This window comes from Trachypithecus francoisi, unplaced genomic scaffold, assembly GCF_009764315.1.
Source record: "Trachypithecus francoisi isolate TF-2019V2 unplaced genomic scaffold, Tfra_2.0 Lachesis_group0, whole genome shotgun sequence".
In the NCBI taxonomy this organism is placed as follows: Eukaryota; Metazoa; Chordata; class Mammalia; order Primates; family Cercopithecidae; genus Trachypithecus; species Trachypithecus francoisi.
Window position 1 is genome coordinate 72,599,003 of NW_022681453.1, and position 25,742 is coordinate 72,624,744.

At 37.0% G+C, this 25,742-nt stretch overlaps 2 protein-coding genes across 3 annotated transcripts in view; both read left to right on the forward strand.

Moving 5' to 3' along the window:
- The window catches only part of LSAMP (limbic system associated membrane protein), a 664,124-nt gene that overhangs the window by 13,111 nt on the left and 625,271 nt on the right, over positions 1–25,742 (forward strand). The gene's annotated exons all lie outside the window — the stretch shown is intronic.
- On the forward strand, positions 6,670–7,630 carry LOC117083485 (60S ribosomal protein L6-like). Its single transcript, XM_033211184.1, has one exon. It carries the CDS (start codon positions 6,717–6,719, stop codon positions 7,581–7,583), a length of 867 nt encoding a protein of 288 aa, XP_033067075.1. The 5' UTR covers positions 6,670–6,716; the 3' UTR covers positions 7,584–7,630.

Here is a 25,742-nt window from a genome sequence, read left to right on the forward strand (position 1 = left end):
AGTATATAAGAGGTATCACACAATGGCTACCTTAATTTATTTTGATTAATATGTTTTATTTTTAATTAATCATGCAAGGTGCTAAGATTACATTGTAAGGGCAGTCAAACAATGTTTTTTGCTTCTATTAGATCTTGGCGATCATGTAGTTCATAAAAAATGAAAGGAAATCTAACTCTTTTTCTATTTGCTATTATAGGACAAAAATTAATGCTGCCTTAGCTAAAGGAGAAATAACTGTATTTTTTAAAAATATAATTTAATTCTTTGAATTTATGATTCTAAGTCCATACTAAATTTCTATTTTCTTTCAAAGTCACAAAGAGATGTAATGATTTGTTAATGAGCATGCTTGATGAGGATGACGGAGTGTCCACTGGAAGAGAAGAATAATGTTTACCAAGTGAAATTCTCAAAACTATGCTATTATACCCTTTGCAATTTTTAAAATCCAGGGCATACGAAGATGTGATTAGAATAATATAAACAACTTCAGCTGTAAGACTGATATGCATTATATCCAGGGCACTAAAATAACTTGAGAGCATAATTATACAAATACTATTACTAACATTAGAAAATCTGTAGAAAACAGAAACAGTTTCATAATGGTGACATAAAATATTGTCCTAATTATAACTACAAGGGGAAAATCACATTAAATCACTTTACCCACCAAAAGCCTACATGCTAGAATGTAGTGTTAAATAGATTTGGAAAAGAAAGCAGTGATCACTAGAAGCCAACATGTGTTCCCTGGGAACAAAACATAGCATGGCAAATAGATTTTTTTTTTTTTTTTTTTAACGAGCAAATATAATTCCAGGCTGTTAGATCAAGGAAATGCCATTTACTTTGGGTATCGGTACTTCCACAGGTTTCTAATAGACTTGTTAATATATTATGGGTCAAAAATGAGCTAGATTTTTTTTTTCTCAAACAATTATGCCAAAAAAATACAGATTGATAGTGGTAGAGGTCTCTCTCATTCTGTCTCAGGCCAGGATCAACACTTGGATAAAACCATAGGAAGTAAACTTTCCATCATGTGTATGAGACAAAGATAAGGGGATAGCTGAGGTATTTGTTGATGGAATTAAAAGGTAAATATGGATGAAAACTATAGGGAAGAAAATTTTAGCTAATGTTAAAAAAAAGTTGTTTATGTGTATTCATGATTATACCAAATCTCATTCAAAAAAGAAGAAAAGGAAGACGAAAAACAGAAAGAAATAAAAATATGGTAGTTTATAATTTAAATAGAACATAATTAAATAAGCAAATCTAGTTGAATGACATAAAAATGACCATTCAAATGGCATAGTAGAAATAACACAGCTTCTGGGCCAGAAGACCTAGCTCTAAGTATCCCCCCATCAATTACCAGCTCTGCAAACTGATAAATTATTTATCCCTACTAGGCCTCTGGTTCTTTGTTTATAAAATAAAAATTATAATAATGATATTAAACTTCTCACCTAAGAAGATCATTATATGAAGGAATTAGAAGTATCTACAATTATATTTAGGCATATATTTGGATATAGATGTATTTATTTTGTAAATGTCAGTTTCTCTTCTGCCAAATGGAATGGCTTTCCTTTTAAGGAACTATATTTTCATCTATTTTAGTATTTAAGCAGACCTCTATTAAGAAATATTATTAAAATAAAAACAAAAATAAAAACATCTTTATGGAGTAGAAGATTGAAATGAGTGATTTCTCAGGTCTCTGCTAGTACTTACATTTCATCACTATGGGATATTCTGAATTCCCTCTGTAGTTTATTTTGGAGGCGTTTTTTATGAAATTCTATTATTACTTTGTTTATGAAGAATTTCATTTAGAAATATGTTCTCTAATAGTTTTCAGTGTGTTTTAATATTCATGCCTCTATTATTTTCTTCCCACTGGAGAATTTGCAAACATGTCAAGAGAGAGGGACTGTATATTATTAAGACTGAAGAGCTATTTAGGCCTTTCATCTTTCTAGGTAGAGCGATATCAAGACAAACCTGGTCTCAGAAAGTAACTTTTAACGTCAGTCAGCTTCATAGAAAGGCATAAGATTAATCAGGTCAAATGCTGACCTCATCTCTTACGTCTTCTAATTCCCTCTATTACTTTGCCACACATGTTGATATAATTTTGCCTGACATCTACACTACGGTTTTAATTCCCACTGTATTATCACATCTCTAACTGAACATTTTGCTACCATCTGAATTAGGAAATTATGAAAACAGGGTTTCTTATATTAACCATGAAATCTTTACCCTTTGTCAACCTCTTGGTTAATACGACTTGAACTGTTTACTCCCCCAAAGAGTAAAACATGATGTCATCTGCAAATCCATGTCTCATATTGGCTTTCTGCCTACTCTAAGGCCTGTGTTATCCCAGACCTTGAACCTCTGCAATTTTGGCTCCCTCTGAACCCTGCCAGCACTCAGCCATCTCCCTAGATATTTGATGTAATCTTTCTCTCTACTGATTCCCACAGTATCATCAAAGATGATCTCCAGTAGAATGTGGTGGCAGTGGTTGTATGTAGACATCATTTGCCTATAAGTAAATCCGTTATTTCTAAATTGAGGAATGTTTTGTTTGTGTCACTTCTTTATTTTTCATATCAAGTGCACTCATCAGCAATAATGAAGCAAAATAATTTGCATTTCTGGCTTTCTGTTCTTATAGTTTAAAAAAACCCTTTTCTTCCACAAAATATGAGGTCAACCATCAAATGAAGGTCATCTGTCAATTATTTTACTGAATATATCTCCACCTCTTGCTGAACCCAATTTCTTTCACCAACACCAGTATTTTGCCTTGTTAGTATTTGTATGCATGGTTCATTATTTTATCTCTTTTTGTAAAGTGACTTTAATTTACCTAAAAGTGCAACTGTTAAAACTTATAAACAGCAATTATCAGAGTATGAAACCAGTCTCTTTCCTGTAGAGCTGACATGTACTTAGCTAATTACCTCATCATTGCCTTAGCAGTATTCACAGTGAAAGAAGCATTTATGCACAGCTTTGTCTGTGGAGCCAGGCAACTGTTAAATATATAATATAGCATTTTGGGTAACAGTTTTGAAATAGCTCAGAAAGTCCAAACAAAGAAAACTGAGGACTTACAAAAAGTGAAAAGATAGAGAGAGTTTAGGAACCAACAGATTAAGGATTAGGTACCAGAATTTCAGTAAAACACTAATACCCCCATCCCAAAGTTAGTTATCTGTGTGTAAAGCTGAAAATATTCCCAAGAATGTTACAAATTCCCAGTGGAAAAATCTATGGATATTAAAATAAAAATGGGGCTTCTTAAAGGTAATGGCAAGGGATCCTAAGAATTATCTAATAAAGTCCTAAATATGTCAGAGTTCGTTTTTTGAAAATAAAGTACAGTTTCACTCAATTTTAGTCCCAAGAGAAAAGATTTAGACAGTCAGTTCCCAAGCCATAGGCTCCTGGGGAGCTCCAGGATTGGTACAAAGGTTCCAAACTTCCAAATACTCTCTAAGCGTTATATGTAGACATTACTTATCTCAAACATAAATGAATTACTCTTTTTTGAGTCTTTGTAGTCTCTTTTATAATGAAAAAATGCATTTTTTTTTCTAAATACATGGTAGGTTTCTTAAAAAGTGGACATTTCCTTAGTTAAAAACAGTTAAGAAAATTTATTTGATGACAAAAGATCTGTCACCAGGCTGGAGTGCAGTGGCACGATCTCAGCTTACTGCAACCACCACCTCCCAGGTTCAAGCAATTCTCCTGCCTCAGCCTCCAGAGTAGCTGGGACTACAGGCACTTACCACCATGCCCAGCTAATTTTTGTATTTTTAGTAGAGACGGGGTTTCACCGTGTTGGCCAGGTGGTCTCGATCTCTTGACCTCATGATCTGCCCTCCTCAGACTCCCCCCAAAAAAGATCTTAATAAAAAATTTGCAGACAATTCTAGACCAGGTAATGATATGTGCAGTTTAAATATAGGTAGGAAATTGGCATGAGAAGGTTGGCAGGAGGGTAGAGAGACACACAGTCCTAAGTAAATAAGGGAGAGCATAAATGGAAATACCTACGTGGCAAAGATGGGGAACAAATACAAAAAGACACATGGAATGAAATAGTAGATTTTCAAAATGAGATTAATTTCATTGACTAAATTGAGTTTGAAAGACTATCAGGCATTCAGGTAGAGCCCATTGACAAGTGACTCTGAGGACCTGATTAAGAAAAAGCTCTGAGTTACCTGGGAACATCAACTGTTTTCCTACTAGGGTAGAGTTTAAACTGTGAGTTTGATGAAATTGCCGAGAGAGTGTAACATGGTTAGTTAGTATGCATAGCCCTCTGCTGGAAATTCTGTGAAGATTAAATAAATGTTCAACAGAAGTAGATTTATAGGGAAGCTTAGCTTTGGAGTTCCTTACTTGCATGGGCCATTATAAGGGTTTACCTCTAAATAGCTCCTATTTTTAATTTATAATTTTGTATTTATTTTTTTAAAAGAAAAACTTCAAACTGTAAAATTCCAGGCCCCACAAAAATCTGGATCCATACATGTTCTAGTCCCTCAAGGGGCTAAAAAAATTAAGTAACAATAAAAACAGTTTGTTTCTAATTGTAGCTCTGATGGCTATTCAAAAAGTGCTGTGAGCTGAAGTGTTTCTATGGACATGTTTAATGAAAGAGCTGAGTCTTAATGGTTGCAATAACACTGAAAATGAATGAGTGAATGAATGAATGAATGAAGGTAGAGAAAGAATGAATAGAAATGCAGGCACTTCAATAAGGAAGTGAGGACACAACAGCAGAGTAAATCAATCTTAGGTTATATGCTACCAGAAAAACCCCAGGAGATTTTTGTTTTCAAGTTTCTTGGCAGACTTTTTTTTTTTTTTTAACCTCAAGGCAGATTAGTATTAATAATAATAATTACACTCCCCCATACGATAGTCTACTTTGGTTTATAATTCTTTACCATTACATATAACCTCACTATGCTGTTGACAGCACCATGTTGTTACAGAGTTAGGAAATATGGTAAGATGATGGCCCCAGGGTTCAGAACAAAGAGAGAAGATATAGGCAGCCACAGATGATGTGTTCACATTTCAGATTTGGTTTCCCGATTGTGCTGCAATGCTGTTAGGCTTTTATTATTAATTATTTTGCCTTTTTTTTTCTTTACACTTGGTAAATTTAATGAGCTGTCTCAAAGTAATGGTGCTTTTTTATTCCCAATGCTATCATTCTATTCCAAATCCTTATCAGTGCATGAGTGTATTACCAACCTCAGTCTTTTCATGTTTTTCATGTATTGAGTTCTTTTTTTTTTTGAGACGGAGTTTCGCTCTTTGTTGCCCAGGCTGGAGTGCAGTGGCGTTATCTCAGCTCCCTGCAACCTCCACCTCCTGGATTCAAGTGATTCTCCTGTCTCAGCCTCCCGAGTAACTGGGATTGCAGGTGCCCGCCACCACGCCTGGTTAATTTTTGTGTTTTTAGTAGAGCGAGGTTTCACCAAGTTGGTCAGACTGGTCCTAAACTCCTGACCTCAGGTGATCCACCCGCCTCGGTCTCCCAAAGTGCTGGAATAACAGGCATGAGCCACGGCACCTGGCCTCATGTGTTGAGTTCTTACTTTTTGCTAGGCACTTAGTTGAGTACTGGTGATGAGCAGTGGATGAGATGGAGTTTATAGTCTAGCCTTTTAGATTTTCATTACTGTTTATATTCTTCTTTAAACATACCTTTTCATCTTTTTCTTTTCTGTTTTTGCTCAATAAACTAAAATTGGCCTCCAGTTTTTTGTTGCATCAGCCTCAATTTGAAGGCACCATCAGGTCTTAAAGTATCTCTCTCCTACCCTCTCTTTTTGTTAGAAATGTTTCCTGATATATCATGTCCATCTTTCCTTTAGAGTGTATTATTTTTTTTTCCTTTAGGATGTATGGTTTTTTTCACTTCTTTTTACCTAAATTTTACTCATTTTAAGCCCATCCTCCTCTAAAAAACATTAATTTTTTCATCTTTATTGTTTTCCCCTCTAATTAATTAATTTGTTTATTATTTATGGACTTATAGGCAGTATCAATTTTGTGCTTATGTTTGCTGATAGTTTTCTGCATTTTAGCTCTGTATCTTCACCCAGATTGTAAGCTCCCTAAATCATAGACGGTTAGAGATTACAGGAGTAACTTGGTCTGAGTAACATTTCAATCAATATTTTTATTGACATACTCACCTAAGTATATCACATTCTCTGCATTTTAAAGAAGAAGAGATAAAACTCCAAAAAGAAAATGGCTTTTCTCTGGTCAAACAACTACTTGTTAGCAGAGCCATATTTGCAACAGTACTATTTCCACTAAGCCTTACCTTCCATGTTCCACATATTGCCTGGGCCAGGGTTGAACAGGTAGTAGGGCTCAATAATTTCTTTTAATTGTATGTACAGAATGAAGTATATTTGCTGCTATGCCTCATTCTATGGCTATATGGCCAAAGGTAAAGGTCAACAATACAGGATCTATTTTTCCCTTGTCATAAGTAAATACGGAATGGTGAAACATGAAGGGTCAATGAAAATATCAAAGGTGAGCATATAACCTCACTATGTTGTTGGTTATAGGTGAGCAATTCTTTTAAAATTACTTTCTTGATAGACCGGAAGCCGAAACCTTAGTTCTCTTTCCCATCTTGCAAGATGGCGGGTGAAAAAGTTGAGAAGCCAGATGCTAAAGAGAAGAAACCCGAAGCCAAGAAGGCTGATGCTGGTGGCAAGGTGAAAAAGGGTAACCTCAAGGCTAAGAAGCCCAAGAAGGGGAAGCCCCATTGCAGCCGCAACCCTGTCCTTGTCAGAGGAATTGGCAGGTATTCCGGATCTGCCATGTATTCCAGAAAGGCCATGTACAAGAGGAAGTACTCAGCCGCTAAATCCAAGGTTGAAAAGAAAAAGAAGGAGAAGGTTCTTGCAACTCTTACAAAACCAGTTGGTGGTGACAAGAACGGCGGTACCCGGGTGGTTAAACTTCGCAAAATGCCTAGATATTATCCTACTGAAGATGTGCCTCGAAAGCTGTTGAGCCACGGCAAAAAACCCTTCAGTCAGCACGTGAGAAAACTGCGAGCCAGCATTACCCCCGGGACCATTCTGATCATCCTCACTGGACGCCACAGGGGCAAGAGGGTGGTTTTCTTGAAGCAGCTGGCTAGTGGCTTGTTACTTGTGACTGGACCTCTGGTCCTCAATCGAGTTCCTCTACGAAGAACACACCAGAAATTTGTCATTGCCACCTCAACCAAAATCGATATCAGCAATGTCAAAATCCCAAAACATCTTACTGATGCTTACTTCAAGAAGAAGAAGTTGCGGAAGCCCAGACACCAGGAAGGTGAGATCTTCGACACAGAGAAAGAGAAATACGAGATTACAGAGCAGCGCAAGATTGATCAGAAAGCTGTGGACTCACAAATTCTACCAAACATCAAAGCTGTTCCTCAGCTCCAGGGCTACCTGCGATCTGTTTTTGCCCTGACGAATGGAATTTATCCTCACAAATTGGTGTTCTAAATGTCTTAAGAACCTCATTAAATAGCTAACTACAAAAAAAAAAAAAATACTTTCTTGCTAATTTTGGGTGATAATTGCGTTTCCTGAGTTGATGACTTAACAAATGTTTTATGATTTAGACAACTAGATGCACCATCAGATCTAAATGCCCAGCCCCTGCATGGTAGACAATTTATTTGACTTGGCAAACTCCATTCTCTCTCTCTCTCTTTTTTTTTTTTTTTTTCCTTCTTCAACTTCTAGGGAAGTTGGCCTCTTGGAGATGGCATTTTTAGGAGTAATGGAGATACCTCCTTTCCTATCAATAAAGCTGTGATTTACGGTATTTAATCTAGTTGAAAGGAAAGAAAAATGGAAGTCTGCATATAGAAGAAATGAAATTATAATAAAATGGCACACTCCCCAAAGTTTTCCTAATATGTAGAGTATAAACCTGGCACCCAGCCTTATTTGCTGCATACAGAGCTCCATCGATCAGAAAAAATGGAAAGCCTGGCATTCCAAGACTCTTAATACTGCATTTCACTTACTAGGTTCTGTAGAATTTATTGAGTCAGTAATCTGGTATTTAATCCACACTATGTCCTCTCTTCTGTGTTAGACTAAGTCTCTAAGTCTCTATGTAAGACCTAGAAATATTCTTTTTAATTTCTTCCTCATATCTATCTGGATATTACTTTTTATCCCTGTGCTGCCATATTCTGTGTTGTCCTGTGACCCTCAATTGATTATAAAACATTCAGCCTTCATTAGTGAGAGCTTCCTCCGATTTCTTTTTCTATCAATAATTGCCCATTGGAGAAGGTAGGACTATGGAAAATTGTTTGTGTTTTGTCACTAGCTTAGAAATGCTGGAATGAAATTTAAATCTTTCCCCAATGAACTATAAACTGCTCTCTCTTGCTCAGCCTCAAAACTTGAATGTGATTTAATGTTTATTCAGCACCAACAATGTACAACCACTTCAAAAAAGCATTCTGTTTATCTAGCCCTCTACACTTCTAAAGACATGTCACATACATTGCCTAATTAGTCCTCACCAGACCCGAGGAAAGGAGGAAAGGAGGACATGCACATTATTCCCACTATACATACTGGAAATAAAGCTCAGACTTTTTAACAAGATAATTGAAGCCAAAGGGCCACAGGACACGAATGAAACACACTCCCCTACTCGTTCTGAACTAACCAATAAAGTGCATCGCTTGTTTTCCCCTCTCTATTCCCTTTCTAATCATTTGTTTTCATCACCTGTTTTAGACTCCGGTTCATTCTTAATTGTTAAAAAAAAAATACTGATACTTTCTTTTTGATCTTGCTGTGTTCTTCCCTTTGTGCACTATTATTTATGAATCTATTTCCTCTTCTTTTTTCTTTTCACTTACTACTGCATTTAAACTGTTATTATAGGAGACATCGCAGAAGGAAAACACAGTGAGAACATTAAGATGTTCTCTCTCAGTCTCTCTCTTTCTCTCATGCTTCTGGTGCTATGTTCAGTACTTGCTCTCTGTTCCCATTGAGGTTGCAGCTTCTCTGCTGAATCACTGCTTTGTATTCAGCCAGGGACCGTGGAGTATTCCCAGTGTATTTATTTTCTGTTCCTGAGCTGAATGCTGGGTGCTTCTTTGTCCTGATGCCTTCTGCAAAAGAGTTTAGGAGGTGGGGGATGAAGGGGAAAAAAGAGGAGGAGGGGTAGGAATGCCAATAAAGCTTTCTCTATCCCCCAGAGGAATGTGTGCAAACGTCTTTAACATTGCTTTCCTCAATGTTCTCCTCTCTGCCGCCCTTGCTCTTAATTGGATCTAGACTCTAGAGAAAACAACTTTGTTAATGGGATGGTTAAAGTAAAAGAGAGGTAGATGTTGGCTGTGCTCAGTTCTGGCATTGTGTCCTCTTTGGGAATAAAAGTCTCAGGTGCCTGATCTGGGGAAGGAATTCCACTCTCTTGATCATGAGGAAATACCATTTTCCTTCTGTTGCAAGTTTTATTCCTCTCTTAAAATGAAAGATTATATTCTGTGTCTCCTAAAGATACACAAAACTAATTTGCTTAGCCAATATGGCTCATCTATTTATTTAGATATTTGTCTAGTCATCCATTAATCTGTTTGTTTATACCTTTGACAGATGGCTGTTAAACATGTCTTTGTGCCAGGCACTGTGCAAAATTGTGGGAATAAAGTAGTAAATAAGAGAAACAAAGTAACAACGCTCATGGGGCCTACATTCTGATTGAAGAGAAAGGCAGTAAATAAGTATGTCAATACATAAATAAGATAGTTACAGCTTGTGGTAAATGGTAAAATTGAAAATAAACAGATTATAATAACAAAACTATGAAAAGGATATTTTGGAGACGGTATCCAGGTAAGACCTTTCTGAAGGGGTAATATTGCAGTTTAGAGCTAAAAGCTGCTTATATAAGCTTAGCAGCACTATTTAGTTTTAGCAGTTTTAATGAGGTATAACATATATATTAAAATTCACTTGTGTAAAATATTCATTTCAATTCATTATTAGTAATGTACAGAGTTTTGCAGCCATCATCACAATCTAGTTTTAGAAGGCTTTCATTATTCCCAAAATTTTTTTCATGCCCACTTTTAGTCAGTCTCCATTTGTATTGCAGACCCTGGGCAACCTCCAACTTTCTGTTTCTATATATAGTTGTTCCTTGATATTCTGGGGGATTGGTTCCAGAACATCCTTTGATACCAAAATCAAGTCTCTTCTATAAAATGGGGTAGTATTTCCATATAACCTACACATATGCTCAATATACTTTAAATCATCTCTAGATTATTTATAATACCTAATACAAAGTAAATGTTATGTAAATAATTGTTATACTGTATTGCTTTTTATTTGCATTATTTTAATTGCTGTATTGTTATTTTTCAGTTTTTCAGTATTTTCAGTCAGAGGTTGGTTGAATCCATGAGTGTGGAACCCACAGATATGAAGGGCTAAGTGTATTTGCTTTTCCTGGATATTTCATATAAATAGAATCATACACTATGAAGTATTTCGCATCTGGCTTCTTTTACTTAGCATAATGTTTTTGAGATTCATGCATATTGTAGCATGACTTAATAGTTTGCTCCCTTTTAATGACTAAATAGTATTCCATTGTGTAGATATGCCATATTATGTGTAACCATTCACCAGTTAATCGACACGTGGATTGCATCCACTTTGGGGCTGTTACGAGGAATGTTGCTTGGGCATTTATGGTCACTACTTTGAGGGAACATATATTTTCATTTATCTTCCATAGGCACTGAGGATTGGAATTACTGGATTGTATGGTAAATCTTTTAACTTTTTAAGAAACTGCCATATTGTTTTCCAAAGTAACCACACCAATTTACATTCCCACCAGCAATACATGACTGTTCCAGTGTTTCATATACTTGTTGACACTTACGGTTGTCTGTCTTTTGGATATAGCCATTCAAGTGGCTATGTAGTGATGTCTCATTATAGTTTTAATATTTAGTTACCTAACATCTAATGTTGTACATTGTTTCTTGTACTTATCAGCCGTTCGTATCTCTTCTGTGGTAACGTGTTATTCAAATATTTTGCCTCACTTTTGATTGAGATTTTTGTCCCTTATTATTGAATTTTGAGCATTCTTTTTTTTTTTTTTTTTTAGTCAGAATCTTGCTTTTATTGCCCAGGCTGGAGTGCAATGGCACGATCTCGGCTCACTGCAACCTCTGCCTCCTGGGTTCAGGTAGCTGGGATTACAGGCACCAACCACCACGCCCAGCCAACTTTTCCATTTTCAGTAGAGACAGGGTTTCACCATGTTGGCTAGGCTTGTCTCAAACTCCTGACCCCAGGTGATCCACCCGCCTCAGCCTCCCAAAGTGCTAGGATTACAGGCATGAGCCACTGTGCCCAGCCCCAATAATTCTTTATGTATTCTGCATATAAGTCTTATATCTTTCAAGATATGGCTTATCTTTTTATTTTCTTTTAAAGTGTAAAAGTTTTGAATTTTGATGAAGTTCACTTTATCAAGGTTGCTTTTATAATTCTGCTTTTGGCATTGTAGCTAAGAACTTTTTGCCTAGACTCAAATTACAGCGAGTTATTCTTACCTTCTTCTCTAAAATTATATAGTTTTAGCTCTTACATTTGGGTCTATGATCCATTTTTTATCAATTTCTATATATGCTATGAGGTAGGTTCTAAATTTATATTTTTTTCAATGTGGAGATCTGATTAGTTCAGCACCAATTGTTGAAAAGACTATCTTTTCTCTATATAATTGCTTTGGCGTCTTTGCCAATTTATTTATTTTTTAAGACACAAGTCTCTCTCTGTCACCCAGGCTGGAGTACAGTGGCACGAGCTCTGCTTACTGCGACCTCTGCCTCCCAGGTTCAAGATATTTTCTTGCCTCAGCCTCCCAGGTAGCTGGGATTACAGATGCACACCACCATGCCTGGCTAATATTTTTCTTTTTTTCTTTTCTTTTTTTTTTTTTTAATTAGAGGCAGGGTTTTACCATGTTGGCCAGGGTGGTCTCGAACTCCTGACCTCAAGTGATCTGCCCACCTTGGCCTCCCTCCCAAAATGCTGGGATTACAGGCTTGAGCCACTGTGCCCGGCCCAATTTATTTATTTTTAATTGCTCTGTTTCAGAAGAGAACAATGGTTCATGAAAGCTGAAACACGTTCATTTGTCCTTAGATCAGTCCTTGTTATCTGACGCTGAAATTCTTAGTACTTCATGCCGAGTTTTTCAAAAGATGTATAAGATACAGTCTTTTGATTATCTACTTTGAAAAAAAATTGATTTGGGTCGGGTGCAATGGCTCAGGCCTGTAATCCCAGCACTTTGGGAGGCAGAGGCAGGCAGATTGCCTGAGGTCAGGAGTTCAAGACCAGCCTGGCCAACATAGTGAAACCCCGTCTCTACTGAAAATACAAAAATTAGCCAGACGTGGTGGCAGGTGCTTGTACTTCCAGCTACTTGGGAGGCTGAGGCAGAAGAATCACTTGAACGCAGGAGGCGGAGGTTGCAGTGAGTTGAGATCGTGCCACTGCACTCCGGCCTGGGTGACAGAGAAAGACTTTCTCTCGAAAGAAAAAAGAAAAAATAAATCTGTACTAGGCACAGATAGCTATAAACCCTTTTTCTGCTCTCAGTTTTCAGGAAGGAAGTGATATATCTGCCTTAGCATTCAACAAGAATAGGTACAGTGTCACTTAGATGTTACAGGAACAAACCAGAATTTCTAAGTCAAGAGAAGCTGACATATGAGTTATTTTTGTAAAAGGTATTATGATAAATATATTACTGGTGGTTTGGCTGTATGTCTAAAATGCTTTCCTCTATTTTTTTAAATGACTAACATAAGTAGATGAATACTCAGAGTTATACACATCTCTATATTGGACAATGAGCAACTGATCCTATCTTTTCTGGCCCAAGTTGGTTCATTTTGCTCTCATGTTTCTTATCTTTTCCCTGTGAATTTACAGACCTGGGTTTCCATTAGTCTGCCTTGTCCCTATTGATACCTGTTTTGGATTTTAAAAAAAGATTACTGCTTTACCCCAAATAAGTGTCTTTTAGATCTTCCTTATCTTCGTACGCTGAATCTTGACCCATTTTGCCCTACTTTTCTCCTCTCCTGTCTTCTAACTCCCCACTGTCTAGACCTCAGAGCACCCATTTTCTAAAAAAAGAAATTTAAGCAATTCTAAGACCAGTATTATTTAAAATCTCAATTACTTATTCTCAAGCCTCTAGAAACACAGGGAATTATCTAATTTCTATAACTTCCACATGAAATCAGTACATGATTTATGAGTACACATTCAGGGGATTAAAAAAGGATGTCACTTTTAACTGGAATTGTCAAAAAAAGACTTCAAAAATATGTGGCAAATGAAACTTCTTTAAGGAGGATGAGATTAATTGTGTATTGATGTGGTAGGGGATAGAAAAGTAGGGAACTCAAGGCAGTATCATTTCATTTATCCATTCAGTCATTACCAGGTATAACGCCATAGTGGCAGGAAGCATGGGGTGATTTTGGAGAATATTTATGAATTATCTACCAAGAATAGGAGACACAGGGTAGCACTTCTACAAAAGGTGACATCAATATGGTGTCTTTAATGTTCAAGTAACAATTTGCCTATGATGCTTAAAAGGAAGAAGAACAGATATGTAGGGGAGAGGAAATAGCACATGCAAAGGCACAGACACATACAGGTTTATCGAGAGTTCAGGGCACTAGGAGTGAGTTGGTATGGAGGAAGCATAGTATGGATGTGACCATGAGTGAAGGGGTAAACCTGGGGGGAGCTCAAGCCATTTTATGAAATAGTGAATCTCTTTACCTGGCAAATAGGAAGTTTGCAGAGAAAATTAAGATTCTATCTATCTATCTATCTATCTATCTATCTGAAAATGTAGACAAGGATTAGTTTTGAGCCACCTGGAATACCAAGTTCAAGTTTCTGAATTTAATTTTAATTTTATTGGGCAAAGGAAAGTAATTTGTTAATACACAATGATATAATTGTGTCCCATGGCATAGTTTAAACGTGAGGAATGGCTGGCAGCAGGGCATCATCCAGAAGCTTCCTGAAGTAGTATGTGTTTCATGACATGAAGGGATAAGCTAGAATAGTAAATGTGGCATTAAAAATAAATTTTAAAAAACATGAGAAATATAATGAGGAAATGATCAACAAGAATTTGTAGCTGGTTGGTTTAACATGACAAGTGTGAGTAAAGATGTCATTGAAACTTCAAGCTTGCAAATAATAGGGAATTAAGGAAGAGGAGCATTTTGGTGAGGGAAAGATGATAAATTGGGTTTCTATACCTGCTGAGTTTGAGATGACATTAAAATATCTAATAGACCATTTTTGCTGGCCTATTGAGATAAGTAAGTTTCACGAGTGAGATCAGTGCTAAGGATTGGATTGGGAATGTTTGCAGTGTAATGGAAGGAAGATTTGTACTTTAAAATAAACATAAATGGCATAAAAATACATTGACTCAACTGTGGCTATACAAGAAAGTCAGCAAGTAAAAAATCCAGATGCCAGTGACAGGGAAAGAGACAGAATAAAACACGTATTTACAAAACAAATGTTCTAAAAATGGCACAGCTTTTTAAGATTACATCTTTGATAACTCAAGGGAGTTTAGGTTATTAAAGCCACTGTAATTAGTCTCAAACCTCTATCTCTCTAGACTGTAAACATTTTCTCTGCAGTGTGTAAAAGGGTGCAGCCCTTTTCTATGACTCCTGCACCAGGAACTCCATAAGACCTACAGGACCTACGCACTGATACTTAGAGACACAACAAAATATTTTTTTACTGATGGAGCCTCGAAGATACACAGAAGAGTTGTACTGTCCTCTCGTCACCATTTATTTATTATAATCAGGACTGGCAAGTGAAACGAAAAGACTCCTATTATTAGAAGAACAGGAAACCAAGCCAGTTGGTTTAAAAAAAAAAAAAATGGCCAAGATGAAGCCAAACTCTCTTTCTCTCCCTTTTTCATCCCCTTGTCCTATTTCTGATTTGTGTTTTCTTGTCAGCATTTTCTCCAGCAGGTCGATTCCTTTTCAGCTAGTACCAGTGATTTTTAAGCAAAGGAAGAAACCTACTCTTTGCAGGTGAGAGATAATCAAATTAAATATTACACAGCCCCTGAAGTGCAGGCAGCTGATAACAAGAGCCAAACTCAATATCCTGACAGATGTTGTCTTGGATTGATTAATCTCTTCTCTCACTCTGGGTTAGCCATCCTCCAGCATGGACAGCACAGCCCCTTGGCTGCATCCCAAATGGGTTTCCACGTGGCTGGGACTGACCCAGAGAAACAACCCTGTTAAATGTGCAATGGAATCCCTTCCTTTTGAGGAGGAGAAACTGAAAACCCAGCTACCTCTGCTTTGAAATCCACTGTAGTAAGGCCAGATTCTGGGCTTAATTTATGTTGCTCAGAATAAAGATGTATTTTCTCTGAATTTTTGGTTGATACACATACATATCATTTTCTCTTGAACTTTAAGGATTGAGGTATGCACCTTTTTTGATGGAGAAAAATGTGGGAGAGTTGAACAAATAGAATCTTCAAAAGAAAAGAGCAAATAGATTACAAACTGCATCCAAATTTATGTAGGGGAACAAAAAAGAGATTCCTTTAGTCTTTAACTTTTTCTCCCTGCCTTCCCCTCTCCCTGCCTTCCTTTCACCTCTCTTGGATCCCTCCTGTGTTTTCCTTCCTTTCTTCCTCTTCTCTTATCCTTCTAACTTCCTTCTCTCTGTCTTTTATTCTGTTTAATATGTATTACTTATTATTAATACACTTGCTAAATGTTGAGGACACAACGAGATAAAAAAAAAAAAAAGAAGAAGAAGAAGGAGAAGGAGAAGAAGTCTGTGCCCTCATGCACTTGCCTCTAACTCAGCAAGGGACACAGGAGGTGATAAATCACAAAACAGCAATGTGATAAGTCATGTGTACAGGAGCAGAAAGATACCAGGGGAGGGTTCATAGGTTCATAGAAGACACTAGGTTTGTCCTGGCCTTGAAGGATGGTCAGGTGGTCACTAAAAGGCAAGAAAAGGAGCATTCCAAAAGTAGGCATGAAAGAATGTGATGTTTTGAGGTAGTTTGTCACCTGTATTCCAGCCTTGACAACTGCAGCACATTCACCACTCAGCTTGACACTTTCAATCATTTTCTAACTCCATTGTTTTTTTATCCCCATTTTGCTTCTATAACCCATTCTCCTTCCAAATGTGGTATCTTAAACTGGGGATCTAGGTTTTGAGTTTATTCCAACTCTAATCATGGTGCTCCCTTAAGATCCTGTATTTAACACTTACATGTCACTGCAACCATGAGTAAAAATGCCTTACTCCTTTTCCAGTTCTGGTACAAAACATGTGTAGGTGCCTACCAGGGAGAGGCAACATGTGCTTGGAGAGAGAGCAGTTAAGTATGGCTTAGCTGGCACACAGAAGTGATCAATTAGTGCTTGTATTATTTATTTCAATAATGCTGACTGAAGGAAAATGGCCTGGAACCATTTCCCATACTACCTCAGTTTTGCAGAATAAAGTTTTCATCTATGGAAATAAAATACACATGAATTATAACTCTGCTTCTTTGAATTTATATATTATTTCTACATTAGAATTGCAAGAATATACAGTGAAGCCTTTGTGAATGTCATCACTTTAAGGAAAATGTTTGAGTTGGAATAAACATTTCATTTTAAAATGTATACAATTTATGGAGTACATTTTCACTAGCCCTGCTCCTTTCACCCTGATCCCTAACTACACTGCTAGCCTTCCCCTTGGCAACTTCTCACCCCTCGTATGCCCAAAGTCTTGTTGATATATTCCAGAATCTTTCATTTGCATTCTCTGCAAGGGCCTATGTTAATTCAATAGCAGCATTACAATGCAGCATAAAGGGTAAAACACTATTATTATTTATTGTGCTTTGAGTTTATATTTTACCTGTGGGAAGTTTCAAATGCCTGTGTCATGCTAGTTTCCCATAATCATCTATACACCTAACCTGAGGGATGCCAAACGCTCTCAAAAATGGAACGAGAAAACCAAGATGATCTGGGTAATTATTCCTGCCACAGTACCAAAGAGAACAATCTCCCTCCTCTAGATCATTTTGTTATGCATGTTGAAAAGCATCAAGGAATGTATTTCTTATTCTCAGCCCATTGGCCAATGAATCTGTATCATAGCAGATTTAACTCTGTCCTCCAACCTTTGTCATTTAGGCCTGTAGGTCTTTGTATCTATAGCCCTCCCTCAGCAATGTTGTGAAGCCTGAAATACCTTTACCTTGTCCAGCAACCATTTTTTTTGACAAATCTATGAATCACTATACTATTCTGTCATTTTTTATGTCGTATGAGCTCAAGCCATCTCTGTGAGCCTCATTTTCTTCCTCTGTAAAATGGTCATGATAATAACTATTGTAAAATAAAAACAAATTTGGACTAAGATAGGGAGAGCCTTTAGTTAGAAAGTCTATTGAAATGGGGAGAATGCTCTGATCTCACAAATCTGTAAGCATCTTCAAATTAAGCAGATTTTTTTTTTTCTTTTTTAGTGTGAAGGAGGGGCAAGCAGAGGTAAACAGAATCTTTGGAAGAAAAATTGGACAAGCAAGGGGAGATGGCCAATGAGGTCTGATAGGAAATTATCATGCTATGGTCAGCCACTTGCCTGGAGAAACTAAGGCAGCATGCTCCACTTTTTTATTGCTTGCTCAGGCTTGGGGGCAAGCAGAGTTAAGGGCTGTAGGAAAGAGAGAAACCTTAGTAAAATTTGGTCAATACAAAGCAGAGGGTAAAAAATGTGCAATCATGACTACTTGGTCACTATGTCACTATTATTTACAATTGCTGTAGGAATTAAATGGCAGTGCATACACAAAAAGTCACAGGTCACAGAGTGGAAATCACAGAACTCACTGATGTTCCATGAGACAAACAGAAAAAGTATTCACCAACGCTAGTTTGATTTCTCTCAGACTCCATTTTCCTCCAGTTTCTCAAGATACACTAAAGAGTCTCGTCAGCCTTTTGTGTGAGTTTGATGTGCTTTAGCTGAAATATAATTTCCACTGAAATGAGAAGAACCAAACGTTGGATTATTGCTCTGTCTGCTTCAACTCAGTGAGATGTAAGATTTTTGAGGTCAGACCTATGTTTTCAACATATGTCTGATGAAGAATGAATAAATGAATAGATGAATGAGTGAACAAATGAACTGGAAGACACTGGCTGGGCAGGGCAGGACTGTGATATGCAGGAGGATGGATGTGTTACTGAAATCCATTGCGCTGCAGGGTAGAGAATTTTGAGAAACCTGTTACTGAAGGAGTAGGGAGTATTTTAGGGAAAGAAAAAGAGTCGGCTGGCTTTTTTTCTCCTGTAGTGAAGACTTCTGCCATTTTTGCAGTGATAATGATCCTTAGATGGGGTATAAAATTTACCCTCCTAAAATATAAATTCCCCAAAATGAAAGTTGATGTAATGATCTGGCAGTGTACAACAGCCTGCTTAAAGATGCAGGAAGTACTGTTTAAAACAAATAATGTCCATTCCTTCAACTGGATGTTTTCATCCAGCCGCCTTTCCTGCCTCCTTCCTTTTCCACCTTCTTAGAATTGATTAACTATTAGAGACATGCATTAGGGTAAAGGAACAAAAAGGACTGATTGCAAAAAGCACTTTCCTGTTTTTTTTTGTTTGTTTGTTTGTTTGTTTTTTGGGTTTTCTTTGTAATTTTCTGTGAGGTTACCAGGTGACTGTTTTCAACTTTCTTGTCCTTACCAGAACCACCAATATGGGAGGAAGACTTTTGCTTCTGTCACTGGATGTTCTTTCTCTTGAATTTTTTTCTTTGTTTACTGTGCACAGGAGGCCCTGAACTACAATTGGCATCTGAGACTTTTTCTGTGGATAATTTATGCCCATACCCTTTGATGCAGAGTGGCCTTTCTCTGCCTGCTGCATGTGTATAGGAATCAGTGGATGAGAAAATACAGGACTTTGGTGCTGATCCAATTTAAAGTATAGTACCCTTGCTCATGGTGACTGAATCATTGGGTTAAGTGAGTATCTAGGCTATGAACAGTCAAATTCAACCTTTCCACCCTTGGTGGCAAGCAAGTAGAGAGCGCGTAAACATACAGGGAGAGCCTTTGAGCATCTCGTATAAATATTTTAAGGATTATATAGAATATCTGCAAAGACTAGGACAGTGCTCAACATAAAATAGGTCCTTAATAAATGAGAAACTGTTTATTTGTTTTTTAATGTTATTTTATTAGTCATTTAGGTAGTTTTCAGGATTTCCAAGCAGCTTATTCTTTTGAATAACCTAATTTATTTTAATGAAATATAGAAACATGATTACATATATTTTTAAAATGTCACGAAAAGTATGCTTAAAGCATGATTAGTTTGAAGTCATTTATAGTTTTCTTCACAAGAAATTTGTGGTTTTAATGAGATAATCATAGGGTTGCTGAAATCATTATAAGCCATTGATTATCAAACTTTAGACTACATCAGAATGACCTGGAAGATGTGTTAAAAACAGATTGCTAGGCAGAACCCAATAATTTGTATATCTAACAAGTTCCCAGGTGAAGTTGTGGCTGGTCTAGGAAACCAGATTTTGAGAATCACTGTGGTAGCCAAATGCTGATGGTGAACAGGATCTGGCTACAGCAGTGATTTAGTGAGTATTTAGTGTCTTTATTGTTTTCTGCCTGGTAAATGGAAAAAATAACTAACTTCAAAGAGTAAATGTCTTATTTTCTTCCAATACTATATTGAGTGCTTCCACCTCAGATTTATTCTAGGGAAGTAAAGGACTCTCATTTTCTTTTTGATTCTTAGGTTTATCTCAGAATGTAATGTTGAGAAAGTCACCAAACCATAACAATGTTAAATAATAACATTAAACACTAAAATCACCCATTTTAAAATAATTTAGGGATTAGTTTTTCTTTAGATTGTTGATGTGGCAGCTTTTTTGACCCAAGCTCAAATGAAATGTAACTCATGATTTCTGAAGATGCTTCTAAACTACGAACTTGCTGTCAGTACTTGTTTAATTCTTGCTTGGTAGATGGCTTATTTTCTCATTAAAAACCTACTTTCATTGACTTCGGTCCTTGATTTCTTGTAGAGAGGGAAGAGAGTTCAAGTGAGTGATCACAGATGTGGAAACAATCATGAATAAAGCATGGTTTTTTTTGTTTGTTTGGTTTTTGAGAAGGAGTCTCGCTCTGTCGCCCAGGCTGCAGTGCGGTGGAGTGATCTCGGCTCACTGCAAACTCCGCCTGCCAGGTTCACGCCATTCTCCTGCCTCGGCCTCCCGAGTAGCAGGGACTACAGGCACCTGCCACCACGCCTGGCTAATTTTTTGTATTTTTAGTAGAGACGGGGTTTCACCGTATTAGCCAGGATGGTCTCGATCAATATCCTGACCTCCTGATCCGCCCTCCTCCGCCTCCCAAAGTGCTGGGATCACAGGCGTGAGCCACCGCGCCCAGCCAAGGAAAGCATGTTTTTATAATGCCTTTGATGTGGGAAGCTGCAATAGTGAGACTGCATGTTTTTCAGGAGTTCCAGACAGAGAGAACCAAGAGAATCCTCTGTGATGCTTTCTAGAGAATAGATCTTTTCAACTTAATCTAATCTATTGTTTTGCCTTTCTGTTCATTTCATATATTACCATGTTCATTCTGGCTATTGGGTAGAATAATCATGTATGAATAATTACAGCTTCTACCTTTGTCCATTGAAGTCCCTCAGCAGTAATAGTTTCAGGGAAGCAGAATTAATGGTAATAATGGTATCAGCAATATAACTGCCTTAGTCCGCTTTCTCTTGATATAATAGACTACCACAGGTATTTAAGTTGATTTTGCTCACTGTTCTTGAGGCTGAGAAGTGCAAGAGCACGGCACCAGCATCTGGTGAGTGTTGTTCCATGGCAAAAGGCAGAAGTAAGCATACAAGACAGAGAAATGGGGGTCAAACTTATCCTTTTTTCAGGATCCCTCTCCCTCAATAATTAACCCTCTCTGGCAATAACAGCATTAACCCATTCATGAGTTTAGGATGATTTCAATCATCTTCCTCTTTACTGCTGAGGGACATCTCAAGGAGATGAAACATGATCACCTAATCACCTCTTAAAGGTCCTACCTCTTAATACTGTTACAATTAAATTTCAACACAAGTTTTGCTGGGAACATTCAAACCACAGCAATAACATTAGAGCCAGCCACCTATGACCTGGAGGAGTAGAACTGCTTTAGGAGAGGGAGACACCTCCCTTTGCAAGAAAGAAGACCCTGTGAAAAAGTGAAAAAGTCATTATGTAACATTTTCTGCTTATGCTTTGGAAGTACAAGTTAGACGAGAGAAAGGACAGCTAAAACATTCCATCTTTCCTGGCAAGTTACCGAGTTTGATGGGCAAGGAATGAAGAGGAGAGACCTGATGTGGCTATGGGACTGGAACCCTAGGAAAATAATTCTAGGAAGCATCATAGAGTTTCATGGATGAATCAAAGGACAACCATTGTGCACTTGTCTGACCGTGTATTATTGCTGTGACCTGAATTTTGCTATGAAAAGTTGTGGTAAGAAAAGCAGTTAAGGAGGTGTTTTAAAATAGAAGCTAGAAATAGAAGAAAGTAAAGGAAGTTTGTTCCCAGTTTAAAAAAAAAAATGGCTAATTAGGTAATCCTACAAAAGATGTTTAAAACTAGCAGTTACTTTTAGAGGCGGATTCTAGCAAGTGATGGAGCTTCCTCTAATGTTAATCCTTCTGCTGTGCAGTGGCCTTCAGCTTCACCAGAGTCCATTAGAATAACATGACACTGGAGGTTTTGTTCAAAAATCCCTTTTCTGAGCTTCCTTTGTCATTTCAATATTTAAGCGTCTATTTGGTGAGGTCAAGAATCAGGAGTCTTATAAAAAAAAAAAAATCTGTCCCTCCTATTCGGTATAACTGTCTATGAAGAGTGACAAGAATCTTATTATTTGGAGTCATGATTGAGGTGCTATATAGAGATTTACCCAAAGCAGAAGAAATTATCTTAATGTGATGAAAATTGTATCCTAATAATGAAAACTCAGAAAGGATGGGAAAGTGAAATTCACCTGAGGTAAACTAAAGGACTGTTCTTGAAACAAACAAAACACTTAAGGAATCCTGTGAGTCCTCTTTCCTGTGGCACTAGCCTCAGTGAGAAATGTCCTGGCAGAGGAGGCAGAGTTAGGAATCTGAGCACACACCTAGCGGGAGAACTGGCTCTAAACGTGCCAATAATTCTCTTTTTCCTTCAGCATGCCTCCGTAAATAAGCATCTTTCTCCTTCCATTCAGCTCCTCCAAAGCATTTACAGCTCCTTAATTAGACATATGTCTGCTATTTATTACCATTTAAAAGGGCAAGTGGTTAATGTCCCACTGTTGAATATTTCTAGTAATTAATTATTAACTAAATAAGCACAGCTCTTTCTCTACTTACTTCATCTTCGGTTGTGTCTCCTTCTATTTATACATTAATAAGGAGTAATTAAATGATGGCAGGAGAAGTCCCTCAGAGCTAGCCAATGTCATCAGCATTACAATGGATCTATGGCTCACCCTTCCAATTGCCATCAGTGCTATTTTTAAAGGACGGATTGGAGGGGGCAGATTCTACCAGTTGTCCTGACTTCCTCAGGTCATGAATGCAATTTCTTATAGGTATAAATTGGAGGAGATTACCTTTATTTTCATCTTTACAAGGGAGATGAGATAAGTGAAAACTACAGATCCCATCATGCAAAACAGCTTGGTAGTACTGATCAGAAAAAGACATGTTTCATCTCCTAGAGCTGTCCCTCAGCAGTAAAGAGGAAGATGACTGAGGTCATCCTAAAGCATCTCTGTGCCAAATTTGGCCTGAAAACTACACTTTGCCCACACCAAACTTACATCATCCATGATTGATGCAAAGGGAAAATGCTTAAACAAACAGCTGGTGGTTAAGCTTTTACTGTGTCTCATAACAATGTCAATGATAACCCTCTCTCATTCAAGAAATTTGGAGAGCTTTACACATGATAGACACTTTTTAGCACTCCCAACACCCCTCCCAGGCAACTAGGAGCCAACATGATCTCTGGTGCTCAGATGGGGAAATCAATGTAGAAAAAGGGCAAATCACTTTTTCTGTTTCTGCACAATGACTCAACAGCAGGAAATAGAATGTATATCTACTGACTATAGTCCACATGGGTAGGCACTGGACCACATGCTTAATGAGGAATTCCTTGTGAGAAAGACCATATGTACAACTAAAGCAAAGAAGGATTTATGCTTTACAGTCATTGTGTATCTGACAATCAGTAAGCCAACTCATTTTCAAACTTCCAGTTCTTATGTTTTTATGTAGTTATTATTCTCTTGGTGTGACAGAAAAGCACTGACTTTGGAGTCAGACTCAGCCATTAACTAGCTCTGAGACATTGTGCAATCTCTCTAGCTTCTCCCAGCCTGTTAAATGGAGAAAAATAGTATCTATCATACATGGTGGCTATGAGGATTACATGCCTATTTTTACTCTGCCCATAGTTAAGACTGGATGTTTTTCAATGTGTTGAATGTAAATTGAAAGATTGTACCGGTCATTCAGGTGTGATTAAGTTACTAGGCAGGAAAACTCAATTTAATACCCACTGCTTCTTTCTAAAACAAAATGCCAAAAGTATAAGAATGCTAAATATTCTTCTTCATTCAGAGTTTATTTCAGAAGTTCCACACTGTAGATTTGTCAATTTCAAATAAATTTTTGATTTTAGTTAACTTCTCCAAAGAATGAAAATAAGCATTCTTTCTGTATTTGTAGGACAAACACATAGCATTGATGAATGTCTCATCTATCCATTTATGTACTTACAGTAACATTCACTATGACTGTAGTTTTTATATAAATCACATTTTCCAATTGTAGACAATATATAATCATTACATAAAATTTAAATGACATAGATATGTGTAAAGATGGAAAACATTAGTAGTATTTGATGCATCTTTCTTTACAATCTCCTCCAAGAACATACTTCTCAGAGTCCATGTTTTGTCCCAATTTATGTCATTGGAAGTATTATGATAAGTTTCTGTGATGATTACCTCAAGCCTACTCCTTAATAAATTTACATTAGGCTCTGATGTACCTTCTTATTCTTCATGGTTCTATAATAGTATATTTTAATAATATATAAAATAGGATGAAACTTGTTAGAGCCTAACTGTGTTTGTAGGAGCTTAAAACTTATCACTTGTCACAAGAATGGGTCCACTTGCTGAGTGATAGTTGGGTCTGGAGTTAAGAAAAAATACCATCAGTGGCCACCTGGGGAACTGGGCTTAGTAGACACTGGCCTTTAGGTTGTTCCTATCATGCTCAGCTTACAAATTTTAACATGCAAATTCATCATTTTCCATGACAAGGTAGATGAGGCATGCAAATCATGTACCATAGTCATGAAGATTGCTACATTAAAAATAAACAACAATTTCTTAAAATTGAACAACCCAAGGTTGCTTCTGTAAGTCACCATTCACTTTTATGCGTATCCTCAGGCTATACTTAGACCTTTCTCCTAACATAAGCATTCCTTGCAAAGGCCTGAGGATGTAGAATAGACTCTTGCTGTATCCTTGCTGGTGGGTATGGGGGGAATGGCATAGGGGTTCCTTAAAACCTTACTACTGTTGAGAATCTATATTTAAAATTTGCAATAATCAGTATTGAGAATCAACTAAAGGTCATTTAAATTTGACTTTTATGTAATTACCTTCATATTTTGCCTCTAATAACATAACTGTTTCTGCTTTATTCAAAATAGTCTTTTAGGCTTTTCTCTGTATCTGCTTCACATAGGTGTTTGATGGATGCATGTTTGGAAAGAAACTTGTATATGTAATACAGGGTATAGATAAGTAGGTGGAAGACGAATAGAGAGAAGGATACAGAAATGGATGATGAATGATGAAAATGTACTGTGTGTTCCCTTCACAGACAGATATGCTTGGCTATTTTTTTTATCAGTCTTCTTAACTTGAAATTTAAATTTAAAAAATTCAATTAGTGAAGGCAGAAAGTTAAAGTTTCTTCATACTCCTGCAGCAGATGCTTTGAGAATCAAAGACAGGTGGCTTAAGAATTACTAAAAAGAGCCATCACTTGTCTTTTTTATTTTCCATTCTCTTCTTGTCGTAATTTCTTCCTTTGCACTTTCTCTTTTTACCTCTTTCTAGGCCTCATCTTCCTTTTCTTTATATTTACATTTTCTAGTGCCCTATTTGCTATTTTTTTCTCTCAGTCTCTCTTTATTTTGTTCTACCTTAGTTCTGTCAAAAGTGACCAAACATTTATTTTAGTTTTTACTTATTATTATGGGGGTACTGAGTACATGGAGAACAGGAGATAAGCTTTCAAAAAGAAATAGAAGTGCTGTTCCAAATTTGCCATTTTTTCTCTCTATTGCAATAGCAAGCATTTTCTACTCAATTCCTAATCAAAGAATGAGAAGAAGATGCAA